This window comes from Podarcis pityusensis (genome assembly GCF_964106645.2).
Source record: "Podarcis pityusensis genome assembly, chromosome: 9".
Classification (NCBI taxonomy): domain Eukaryota; kingdom Metazoa; phylum Chordata; class Lepidosauria; order Squamata; family Lacertidae; genus Podarcis; species Podarcis pityusensis.
In genome coordinates this window covers 32,930,785-32,943,984 of record NC_138034.1, presented here as the reverse complement: position 1 = coordinate 32,943,984, position 13,200 = coordinate 32,930,785, and the positions used below count along the sequence as shown (strand labels likewise).

General features: G+C 38.9%; 1 protein-coding gene across 2 annotated transcripts in view; it reads right to left on the bottom strand.

The window, feature by feature from the left end:
• SPOCK3 (SPARC (osteonectin), cwcv and kazal like domains proteoglycan 3) overlaps window positions 1-13,200 on the bottom strand; it is a 125,327-nt gene that overhangs the window by 82,845 nt on the left and 29,282 nt on the right. The window contains exon 3 of one of the 2 annotated variants that reach the window (XM_081021766.1): window positions 3,561-3,606. In XM_081021766.1, the coding sequence (XP_080877892.1) occupies window positions 3,561-3,606 (46 nt within the window). Of the gene's footprint in view, window positions 1-3,560; window positions 3,607-13,200 lie in introns of those variants that run through there. The other variant, XM_081021765.1, reaches the window with a different exon arrangement.

Below are 13,200 nucleotides of genomic sequence, written 5' to 3'. Positions count from 1 at the left end.
TTCACTTTCCTGAATCAGATGTTTTGGTACTATTACTTCAATGAGACCCATACTATGACCACCAACATCCTGCAATGGTGGCACCAGTAAGAGGAAAAGGCAAGGTCCTCTTCATCCTATTTATGATGAGTAAAGAGTTACAGGGTACATACACAACCTGGTTTTCAGATCTTTTGCCAACTGTGATACCACTGGTTGTTTTGCTGATAAACGTAAGCTATCCTGTTGGAAGGTTTTCCAGCAATCAAATGAAAGTCTGTTTAAGGCCTCTGTTGACTTTGGACTTGATGCAACATCCATCAGATGCCACTTACATGATGTTACATACAGAGCGGAAATAACTATATATATATATATATATATATATATATATATATATATGAGGTGTTTCAATAATCTTCTTCAGCTACTCTGTCCACACTACCATTTTGAGAATGGAAACCAAAAGAACATCTGGATCCCATGTGAAAAGTAAATAAAATGATATTTCTATAAACACATTGTGTAAATTTGTTGAAGTCGTCAATCTCCTAAAATCTAATTTTGTTCAGCTGGTTAGGTTCATAAGTACCAAGAACGGTCTGCGGAGAGCTCCTGGATTCAATTATTTTCATCTTCAGTCTTCAAGGATTTTTTTTTAAAAAAAAGTTCCACCACTATCTAAATTCAATAAATATATGTTACTAACCTAGCATCTCCAACTTTTTCATGACATGTGGGGTCAAGCACTGAAATATACATCTATGTATCTATCCCTTTTATGCCAGTCTTCCACAACTCTACATTCCAGGTAATCCTCAAACACGTGTTGTGAATTGTCAAATGGTGTTTGGTGGGTGCCTTGTAATTTAGTGGTGTGCTTACTTATACAGCTTTTCCAATCAATTCTACCCCATTGGAAAGACTAGGTGGCTAGGGTTAAACTGCTTCCCCCGCCCAGAAAAAGTTTACATGGTTAGTTAGTTACTAATGTCTGTAGATGCTTAGCCCAGAACTTATATTCTGCCAATTTCATGTGGAAAGGACTTATATGACAAAAAATACATGCTGATTTTCATGACAGACACAATATACTTTTGGCTTCAGAGTTATCAGCTTCAACACAGTACAGCAGTGCAAGAGACAAGCTTCCCTGTGTGCACAGCCTATGGAATGAGTATACCAACACTCTCAATTTCTTGCACCGTGAGACTGCTACAATCAGAGGTGGATTTAGGGCAGCGCGACTTGTTCCCCCGCACAGGGTGCTGAGCTGAGAACATGTCTGTCTGCCTCCTTCCCAAAGCCTAGTCAGTACTTGCCTGGCTTTGGAAAGGAGATTAGAAGGGCTCTAGGACTCTGCCAGAGCCCTTGCACTTCCTTCCCAAAGCCCTGCACCTAGCTTACCCAGCGCCTTGGGAAGGCAGGGTAAGGGTTGGAAGGGGGCAACACATTTTTAGTATAAAAGAAATACAGGTGGCCATCTAAAATGTTCTCAAAGAATCATCATAGTTAAAACAAGACACAATACAAAGTTCACCTTCACTGGTGGTGGGGAGAATAGCTCCATACCATCACTTTAACTTTTTTTCCCATTATTATGTTAAATAGGACAACATGAAATGGTTTATTTTGTCAGATTGTTGTTATTATTATTAACTATGGACAAACAGTGGTTAGGAGAGTTGGAAAAATTTGTTGTATGACTGTTAGGGGAGGATCTATGTCCCCCTTAAATTGTCAGTTGAATGGCATTTGGCAGCAGCAAGCCAAAAAAAGAAGTGCAAATATGGCATTTTAAATATTTTAAATATTTATCATCTTCTGTACATCTATAGAATCTCCCAAATGATCTGCCAAGAAACTACTAGCTCAAGAAGCAGAATTCCAGCTTCCTCATCTCACCCTAAACCATCTTATGACAGTACAGATGAACACCATGTGGTATTAAAAATGGAAACTCAGTCTGACACTGCAGCTGAGAAATAAATGCATTCAACCGAATGCAAAATTTGAAAGAAAAAAAATTACTTGCTACAAGCATGTTAGCAAGCAAACAAGAACCACCCTTAAGACCATAATATATTCCTCTAGCACATACAATCTTGAACAATTATCCAAACCAAAACCTCTCAGCAGCTATTCAAGATTCAAATATATAGTCTCCCATTCAAGCTTGACTATACCAATCATATTTTGCCCCTCATCACCAAGATCATAGATCATGCATTTTTAACAGCTGGAAACCCAAAAAAATCCAATCTTATTTAGAAAAATGGGAGTGGAGTCCATACATATGAAGTTTCTTTACAGAACTTTTCTACGATTGCCATCATTTTTGAAAACAAAGAATTGCTAGACTTAATAAACTTGGGGAATAACATCATGGGATTATTAAACCACAAAGGGAAGTCACAAAGCCGTTTAAGGGCTTTATAAAGAAACTTTAACTGACTTAACTTCTATTTTACATCATCCCACACCATTATATTGGAAGAAAGTTTAAGCAAATATGAGAAGAGCTTTATTACAGCAACAACATATAACGGGTTACATAATGTTACAAGCTCTCCCATGCACATTTCTATGTAGCAGCATCTGAAATCTGCCAGCTGTGGGGATGGCCATGATTGTATGGACCAGCCTTCCCCAATGTAGTGCCCTCTAGATTTCTGAACTATAATTCTCCAGTGTATTCCATAGACAGGGACGATGTGAGTGGTCATTCAAATCATCCAGAATACACCAGATCATGTGCAAATATATTGTTTTATTGAAACCAGTAACCCCTGCTAATTGGCCATACCCAACTGTTACCGTTGAAAGTTATAATCCAAAACATACGAAGGACACCAGGCAGGTAAGAGTTGCTATAGACTAAGGTCTGTCCTCTGTGGCCTCCTGTGGCCAAAAGTTAAAAGTAACCCCAAGAGGAGCTGCTAGGAAGCCGCTCTGATAAAGCCTCAACTAAACATGAAAATGATTGGGACTTGGAGAAGAAGGTGGCATAGCCCCAGTTCAAAATATTTTTTCACCTACCTAAAGTCCCTTCCTTCTTTCTTTTCCCATGCCTTAAATATTGCAAATCTTTTGACCCGTATTAAATACATTCCAATTTGGTACGCTTGCCCTGTCCATTTCACCCATGTTTTCCTTATAAGGGTTGAAGTAAAAATTGTTGGTAGATCATAAAATGAAGTTGGCAGAAAATCTCAGTTTGCATGTATGTGGTAAAACATATTCATATGTGGTTCTTATATGTAACCATGCACCTTGAGCTTTTCTACAATACCCGGGTTGGAAAAATACTGTGTATGAAGCAGACTTCAGTGACTATTCCTTCGATACCCTAAGTAGAGTACTCTAAAGAAATGAAGTTATGAGCTCAGGCTAGTTTTTAACCCTAACTGTAATGTCACCTAGCTGTTATATTTTTATACTTGAATTGATTGTAATTCACTTTTCAAAAGGGAGAGGGAATAATTGGCACATACCCCAAAGGGGGGGGGGCATTCTTTATTCACACACACACACTTTACATAGTATCAACCCCTTTTATTGATATAAGGATTATTTCTTACCTTGATCAAAAGGTCTGGCTGGACTCCATGTGCGAAAATAATCATCCTGCAGCAGAAAAAAAGAAAGTTTATGTTTATTATGCAGAAAAAAGTATAAATACATGCAGAAAGAAAAAGAACAGAAATAACAGAAGGAATATACAAACCTCGACTTCCTGTAAAGGGCACGCAGCAAAAAGGAACACAAACAAGAAAAAGATATAATTATCATACTGGCAAACCAATTGCAGGGAATAGAAAGAACTTTGCTAATGAAGAACTAAAAGTAACTAACAGCCAATCCACAAATCTGCTTGGGTTGACAAACCTTCATTCAGCCATAATGCTTAGCAGGGGTCAGCAAACTTTTCCAGCAGGGGGCCGGTCCACTGTCCCTCAGACCTTGTGCGGGGGCGGACTATATTTTGAAGGGAAAACGAACCTTGCGGACCTTGCTGCCCACTCAGTCAGTCCCGGTGCCGCCCAGGCCAGCAGCATGGGCTCTGCACCCCGCCGAGACAGAGGACATTGCCGACGCTGCCAAAGACAAGGAGGTGGTGGCGTGAGTGGCGGTGGGATGCTTTTGGGAGGGGGGGTGCTTTTGAGAGAGGGTGGGTCTGGACCCTCACAAGGTCTGAGGGACAGTGAACCGCCCCCCCCCCGAAAAATTTTGCTGACTTCTGCCTTAGATGATCAGTCTAAAACACCACTCTATCTAGCAAATGTGTCATCTCTGCAATGAATGTAATTACAAAAAATCTTGCTCATGCAGCAGTGAACCGTGATTTTTTAAAAAAATTAAAAATGATACGGTCAGTTACAGCATACTTTTTTATTTTATCAACCCTGATTAGACTCTATTGTTTTACTAAAAAAGGAAGTATCTCAATAAAGGCATGATTTTTATATTTGCAAGAAGTGCCAAAGTGTCTAATGATACACACAAGGAAGGCTACCAGTTTAGAGAGGAGTGCTTTGTACCTCACTTATAAGCTCCACTGAAAAATATGTCCACAGATGTTTGATATTTTGAGTTGTTTTAGCAGTGATTATGGATTTACACTTTTCTTGTTGTGACAAAACATGTCTGAAGCCAAAGCTACGTTGTGCCAACTTTAATTTTTATAAGCATGTGTTCTGACTGTTTAGAATTAACAGCTATAATTTGTGTGAAGTGACAGTTGATAACATAGAATATGAAATAGATGGAAGTGATGCTCACATTTTTCTTCCTGTTTTCAATGATTTACTCCAAAAAGCTATTAATAAAATAAACATAGAATTATGCAATATGCAAGCAGCTGGCTATGAAGAAAGGTTTGCAGTAGTGTGTTCCCACCCCCCAACAATTTTATCTAAAAAAAACTCTGCTTGGAAGCCCAATGTCAATATTGACCTGATTTGCTTATTTCCAATATGCTCAAAGACAGGTTTTCCTTTGAGTAAGATATATGCAGTATATCCTGTTCCATCAAGAAACTACTCACAGACTGTCAAAAACTTGGGGGCAGCGGCTTTTTAAGTCATTGTCGGCTAAAATGAGGCAAAAATAGTCTTAATACAATTCACAGATGGCACCAGATACCTGTGAAATGCCACAGATTAAGCTCTCATTCAAGTCCTTTACATAGTAGATGTCAAGTCATATTTCCATATATGGTGAGAATGCAAACCTGCACAATTATTTAAACCTGTTTTTAGGTAAACAGTAAGAATTTACTGTTTAAGCAGCTACTAATCTTTTCCATGTCTGCAACTAGAAATTTATTAACAGAATATTGGAAAACAGCCAAAAACTTAACTCTAAAGACATGACGCGATAGACTATGGATGCTAGATCTTACAGGGAAACTAACAGAGCATCTTAGCGCACTAAAGAACACAAAGACCAAAGATGATTTTGAAACTATGTGACACGTTTATTTAATAAACTCTACACTGTTGTACGAACCTGCTTAATGTTTGACTGTATCATTTACATTGTATATGCATAGATTGTTTCTTGAGGAGTGGGGTTATATGGCAACTATTTGTTATATAAGTATTTTCAAAAACTGAAAAACAAAAGTTTTGGGTTTAAAATAAATAAACTACTTGTAAAGTAACCTCTATACTGCATTCTATACTTGGGGGACTGTGCCCATCAGACTGTGGCTGACAGGAGTCAGTCAACTGGACTTTCTCATATGTCACACAGATAACTGTTTCTTGCAGGTGAATTCTAAGTCAGTTGCCTATTCATTTTAAATCCTACTTTCATAATATAATGGTCATTTACTAGAGTATTGATCTGGGTTGCTGTTCTATTATAACAATGTGAAACAGCCACAATGTGGCTCTTTAAATGAATTACAACATAAAAGACCTAGATCAGAACTTCTTAACTAAAGCTTTCAGTTTTAACCAATACAGTGGTACCTCGGGTTAAGTACTTAATTCGTTCCATAGGTCCATACTTAACCTGAAACTGTTCTTAACCTGAAGCACCACTTTAGCTAGTGGGGCCTCCTGCTGCTGCTGTGCCACCGGAGCCCGATTTCTGTTCTCATCCTGAAGCAAAGTTCTTAACCTGAAGCACTATTTCTGGGTTAGCAGACTCTGTAACCTGAACCGTATGTAACCTGAAGCGTATGTAACCCGAGGTACCACTGTACAGGGCTCATTGTCTAAGGCAACATCAGAAAATGAAGGCTTTGTTCTGTGGATTCAAAGCAGCACATATTAAAGAAGACTTTCCAGCATCACCTTCCAGTAGCAGCCCTTGAAGACTTCCCCTGCAAGTGAGGGGACCATTGACCATCATCCCATCAAAAATGAAGTGGCAGCTGCCAGAAGAAGAAGAAAATCTCTTATGTGTATGTAAAAATATTTTGCATAAACACATTGACTTTTCTGGATCTCAACCTATACATTTAATACAAGAAAAATTTTAACATGCATTTCCCTGTGCTGACAGTAGCTAGATACAAACACTGGATAGAAAGATTTGCTAAGTTTTTTAACCTCACCTAGTCTCCATGTTTCACATTAAAATAAAATGAGTGGAACATATTTTTTTTAAAAAAAGTTAGAGCAGATCTATTGAAGAAGAGGAAGTTTGTGTTTCATTTATGCTTTCTTACTTGATGAAATAGGTAGAAGAATTTATCCATGTGCTTTGGTATAAAGTCTGGGACCATCTGATGTATTAATTATGAATCACAGCTATGTCTAAATTAAGAAATGTGCAATTGTCATTTCTCTAATAGCAGCATTTCTTTTGGTTTCTGTAGCATTTTATTTTACTTTTAGCCTATAGTGTTTATGCATTTCAGAAGTCTTGATTATTTTTTTGAAGGCTGATATACGCATGCAACATAGATAGGTCACTAGCTAAAGAAAATTATCAGAATGAGCAGTGCAATCCTAAGAGGAAGCAAGGGAGGAATGACATGATAAGATATGACACTGTATCCCAAGCCCTGCCAGATCATGCCATCCAGGGAGGATGCTTTCTTGTTTTGTTTTGTTTTGTTTTGTTTTGTTTTGTTTTGTTTTGTTTTGTTTTGTTTTGTTTGTTATCCCACCTCCAGGCTTGCACAGTTGATGGGCCAAAGGATCCACAAAGACACCACTGCCCCATCCAAAATGCTCTATTTTGGGTCTTGCCACACATGAGAAAACGGTTAGTAGCTTTCCACCTCTCAGGACAGAAACCCACCTCTCTACCAGTGGAGACCAGAAAGAAAGAAATTTTCCACAGGGAAAACGAGGCTTCAGGCAGAGTGACAAGACCCACCAATCCTGCAAAAAGCCTTATTTCCTAGAAACAGGAAATACCTAGCTAATCGGAACACAGTGATTGGCTAAAATTTGCAAAACTGAAGCCCACAACCAATCCATTGCAAACACTTCTAAAATATTTCCAATATAATGATGATGCTCACAACCAATAAATTTGATGCTGGTTCAGTTTTGTTCTGAATCAATTTTAGCCAACATACATTTGAGCAGGGTCTAGCTGAAGGATCAACTGGATTGTGATCCATTAGTTTAAAGCAGGTGACCATGACAAGTTTACTTTGGTTTAGTGCTATACCAGGGCAGGATAGAGGTGGGATTTCATTTGTTGCAACACAGAACAACTCTTTCCTACTCTTTAGGCTTTTTTTGACTTCACCTTTGTTCTCTTGATTTTTGCCACCTTCCAGCCCCTATCCTTGCTTTCTCCCATGGACCCCCAATCCAACCTCAGCATTACTCCCCCGTGCCAGTCCCTGGCTTTGCTCTTTCTTTCCACCACCATACATTTGACTTGCTAAAATGCAATAGCAAATTGGACAGTGCTGCCTCAGTGGTTCTGCATCTCTACAAGAAGAAAGATCACAAGAAAAATCATTTTAACACGCTTCACTTCATTTCTTATGCATTGTTGCAAATATTAATGCATCGCAACATGTTTCACGGGGATTAACTCTGCTGTTATGAAATGTAAAATGCCATATGCTTCCACTGCACACCAACGGCACATACTTAAGTTGACTGGGCAAAGGTCACATTCTTACTTGGCACATGCCAAAATCAGTAAATTCCATTTCACTTCCCAAAAAGTTGAATTACTGGTGCTAAAGGTCACTAAGCAGTGTGACTGCTTCAAAGTTCAGAATAGTAAATTATGTGGTAGGGGGAAGGTGGTCTCCCCCCCCCCCAAAAAAATTGGGAAATTACCAGTGATTTCAAAACATTCCACTATGTGGAAATCTTTTTTATTCATTAAATGATTGTGATTTTTCTTATCTCATGACTACTATGCTCTTCATATTGTAAATATGCTTATTGCTTTTTAAGAGTACATTTATTTGTTTACAAAACCTTTAAGCCACTCTTCATTATAGTGATCAGAGGATGGTTTTCAACATGATATATAAAAACAGCAGTCATACACAATCTTTTTTTTTTTTTCTAAATGACAATCTAAATGATTTTAAAGTAAGCACACAATATAAAAAAGTGTGTGGATAACCACAACAATTTGCACATTGGATTAACAAAAAATGAGAGAATGCTGTATTAGTTCAGTTGAATTTTAACCATCATTGATTGGAAATAACATCTCTAGAGTCTCAATGGAAAAAAGAAATGACACAACTGAAAGCAGAGCTTAGGAGAACTAAAATTATATATGAAATAATATATTTGTGTGGCATGTGTGTGGCATTTGTGTGGCAACTTCTTCCTATGGCCCATCTGACATTCTTTCTTTCCTAGCACTGCAAGCCTAGCAGCATATCTACAAATTCCATATGACCTACTATTAGGGACTTGATGCCCTAGTTTGCCAGTCTTTTGATTTGCCACCAGGAGTGTTTGAAATCTATTGGCAACACAACACACAGGAACTGAGCACTTGGGATCTTTTTAACAATGCATTCATATATAAAGAGCACACTGCATCCAGACAACCATCCCATCAATGATTAATAGACAATTAAAATATTTTAAATATAAAACTGTCATAATTTTGACCCATATTCCTTTCCAAAGAGGACTTGTTAAGCTGCAACTGTAGAACAAACACTTGAGCTACATTTTCAGACTCCTTTTAAAAATGCATATGCTCCATTTCTAAGAAAATAAATATTTCATATCCACTGCTTCAAGGTCAGCCCATTAGTAAAGAATGTTATGTTTCATGGAGCAGGTCACTAGGGGATGAATAATCACCTAGATAATAAACTATGTAAGACACAACTACACTGTGTTATTCTACTTTGCCTGGCAGCTACAATAAACTCATCATCAGAATTTGTTGATAGTATCCATCCCCTAGGAACACTAACCAACCATCAATACAGAACACACACACAAAGAGAGAGGGGAGGTGGCGGGGGTGGGGAGAGAAATAAGGAATACCCTGAGTGGGATATGAAGTCTGGTAATTTTTGGGTAGGAATAAAATTACATGGAAGCAAACAGCTGAGAATCTCATTCCTCAGATGTCATTTGATAAATATCAGTAAGTATCCTTGTTTCCTTTACTGGCATACTGGTAACAACATTTTGCTACATTCCCCCAGGGAATACTTTGGTTTCCCTGGGCCCACCTGAAACATGTTTGCTCAGTTAAATCAGCCTTACAATTCAGCCCACAAAAGGTACTAGCCCACGGTTCATTCATCTGCTTTTTACTCATCAGAGGGGCTGGTTGGGAACATACAAAATAAAATGTAGTCTTGTAAGACATGTTGCATGCCAGCAACATGGCAGGCTCGCAGAGGAAGCCTCTTTCACCATCCCATTGGGTTTCTAGTACAGTGGTACCTTGGGTTACAGACGCTTCAGGTTACAGACTCCGCTAACCCAGAAATAGTACCTCGGGTTAAGACTTTACTTCAGGATGGGAACAGAAATCATGGAGCGGCAGTGGGAGGCTCCATTAGCTAAAGTGGTACCTCTGGTTAAGAACAGTTTCAGGTTAAGAACGGACCTCCGAAAGGAATTAAGTTCTTAACCCAAGGTACCACTGTATAGTTTTAATTGCCTTTCTGAATGATTACAATAAGAGTACCCAGCAGACTTTAGAGATGGAGACCCACAAGAACAGGTTTGCACCTTAACAGTCAGGCATGTCTTAAACAGGCCTATAAGAGAGAAGTTTTTAGCTTCTTTGCTTCCAGTTGCACCAACTTTGAGTGTGTGTGCACGCACATGCATTTTAAAACCAGGCCCAATTAGAAACTCCCACTCCTCATGAAAAATGGAAAGTATTACATTCATCTTTGTAATTCCACAGCAATCATTTGAGCAGCCTCAAATTCATTATAATGCATTAAGTGAGGAACAATCAGTCCTAATTATTAGAAAGCAAAAAAAAAAACCCAACCCTTTCTTGATAGATTCCTTTTTCTCTCCTTTGAATTGCATTAAGAGCAGAGTGTCATTCATATGTGATTGATAGTAAGAACACCAACGGCATAGGCAGCAAACGCCAAGAAACAAAAACATCCCTGTGTGTTTTGAAAATGTAAATCTTGTAATCACTACAATAAGAGATCATGCACCAAATTACATTTGTTAAAGAAAAACAAATACCATAGCAACACATTGGAACGGGGTGGAGGGGCAGGGAGAGAGATTACGTAAGTGCAATTAATAGTCTACTATTTTAAGAGTAAAAGAAGCAAAGAAGAAAAAGCAGGCAGGTCTGAGAAATTTGACATGGACAGTAGTGGGTGTTATATTTAATTCTGGGGGGAAAGATGTTATAGAAAGTTGAAGAAGTAGTGGAGTATTTGGTAGACCTAGAAAGTAGTAGAGAGGGCAGCAAGCACATGTTCTTTGATTTATTACTGTAGATCATGGTTGGCACAAATTAATGTGACATGAGGCACTCGCAACTTTTTTGACACAGGTATCAGTCTGGTCTCAAAACCTGTACTGGAAGGAACAGCAGACTTCCTGAGCTCCTCGCTGCTTGTATAAAGATGAGCATATGTAAATCTAGCTACCATTAAAATCTACTTAACACCTGAATGGATGCCATGGAGATAATGGGTGGGATAACTTTTGAGACAGGATTCAGGTAGGCAGCCGCAGTCGAAATAAATAAAAAATTGTCCAGTAGCACCTTAGATACCAACTAAGTTTGTTCTGGGTGTAAGCTTCCATGTGCATGCATACTTTTTCAGATATAGACAGGAGGCAGACAAGAATAGCCAGTTCACTAGGACGTTCTTCCAACTGTTTATGGAGCAAGATGGACAAAGTAGGAAATAAGCAGGAAACTCTGGGATAAATTCAATAGAATTACATAACTATTCGAATTATAGGAATTGCTCATCTCAAAGCCCTGCTCTCTTCTTCACTGTAATGAATTGGCTAAATGAGTACCAAAACTCTAGATTTCCAATGGTTAGTCAACTCTCCTTGGTCCAACAAGAAATTTAGTCAACACCCTCAAGGAACAAACACATGTCCATAAGGACAGATATGCCCTTCCCCCACCCTTAATGTGGGTTCTGCTGCAGAATTGTCATGCTAACTTTCTGCAAGCTTTGGAGAGTAGTTTGGGGTTCTTTCACTCTTTAGATCAAGGAGTGTATATATTGCAGGATTTGCTGCTGCTGAAATTGTAATTTTGCTGGCTGAAATAGCATTTATATATTCTATCACTTTCATTTCATGCTTTCTTTATTCCTTTTGTGTAAGAACTTCTTGTGGGCATAAGGTTAAGGGTAAACACGTATTCATAACGGACACACATCATAACTCTAGCAAAAGATCCTAACCTCTTGGTACTGTAACAAATGTAGGGTCAGGCAATTGTCACTACTTGACCCTATCAGCTGACAGTTCCTACAACTGTCTAGCTGTAATGCACAACTACTTCCTGCACCTACCAATAATCTTGAAATGCTCCATTACTGTAACACTACTGTACTTTGAAGGGAAATCCAGACCTGCCCAGAAGCACAACAGCCTCTATACATTTTTGGATTACTTACTCTGTCATGACTTTAATTTCCTTAAGCAGTTTTGCATTCATCCCCTGAGAAAATTGCTCCCTATTTAGGGAGTTTGCCTGCACCCTGCTTTATGAATACTGAAGCACAGAATCTAATTTATTTTTTTTCCCCAGTGTCTTCCTTTCTAGTTAATAAATTACTCATGTGTCATCTCATCAGTGATAAGTGAAAAAAGAAACTAATGAGGCTACTTACCTTCATGAATATAATGAGATGCCGCAAGAAATGCTAGCCAGGCAACAGCTGCTTATCTCTTGCCAGTTTAAAAAGATACATCACAGAAAACATCCTGACTGTGGCAAGTGATTTTACTGAACACACCAGCAGGCCATAGAAAGAACATTTCAGCCAGAAATGACTTGTATTTTTCAATAAAATCCATATAGTTTAAACCAAAAACAAGAGATTCCTGACACCGCTTGCAGAAACTAACTTCTCCCAGCTAGTACACTTTTCCCTTCTAGCTAGGTAAATGAAGGGGAGGGAACAGCTGTAGTAGGCATGTGGTGCATGGAATGTGTAGAGCAGGGGTAGTCAACCTTTTTATACCACCCACTAATGCATCTTTCTTGGTGGTAAAATTTCCTTACCGCCCACCAGTGCTCGATGGAAGGAGGATTCAGCTTGTGCTGTAGAACCCCCTACCACCCACCTAGAATCTTGCAGGCGGTAGGGACCAGGTTGGCAACCCCTGGTGCAGGGGCTTGCCCTAACTCTTTGTTGCCCTAACACACTACATAGAACTACTTCTCCCAAGGTTCTGTGCTCTAGCCCACTGCAACCCAACACATCAGGATATTGGAGGGGGCAGAACAAAAAGAGCAATCCTCCTCTCCTTTTCTCACATGCCTGCCCCTTGTTGGTCCTATCACATCTGGTCACCTGTGAGGTAAATGGGAGGAGGGGAGGAGTAAATGGGGTAAAGGACTGGCTGTCAAGATTTGGGAGGTGAACACTGGCAAAGACACTTTCTGAGCCCTCTGGCTCACCCAAGCTTTTCTGATATGATTTCTAAGTGTGTCCAAAGAGAGCTTCAAAAACCCACCCATATTTAACAAAAGCAGATATGGATGTTACAGTTAAGTGGTTCATCATACAAGTTTATCACACCATTCGTTTAAGGGTAGCATAGAAATTCAATATACAAACAAATAACT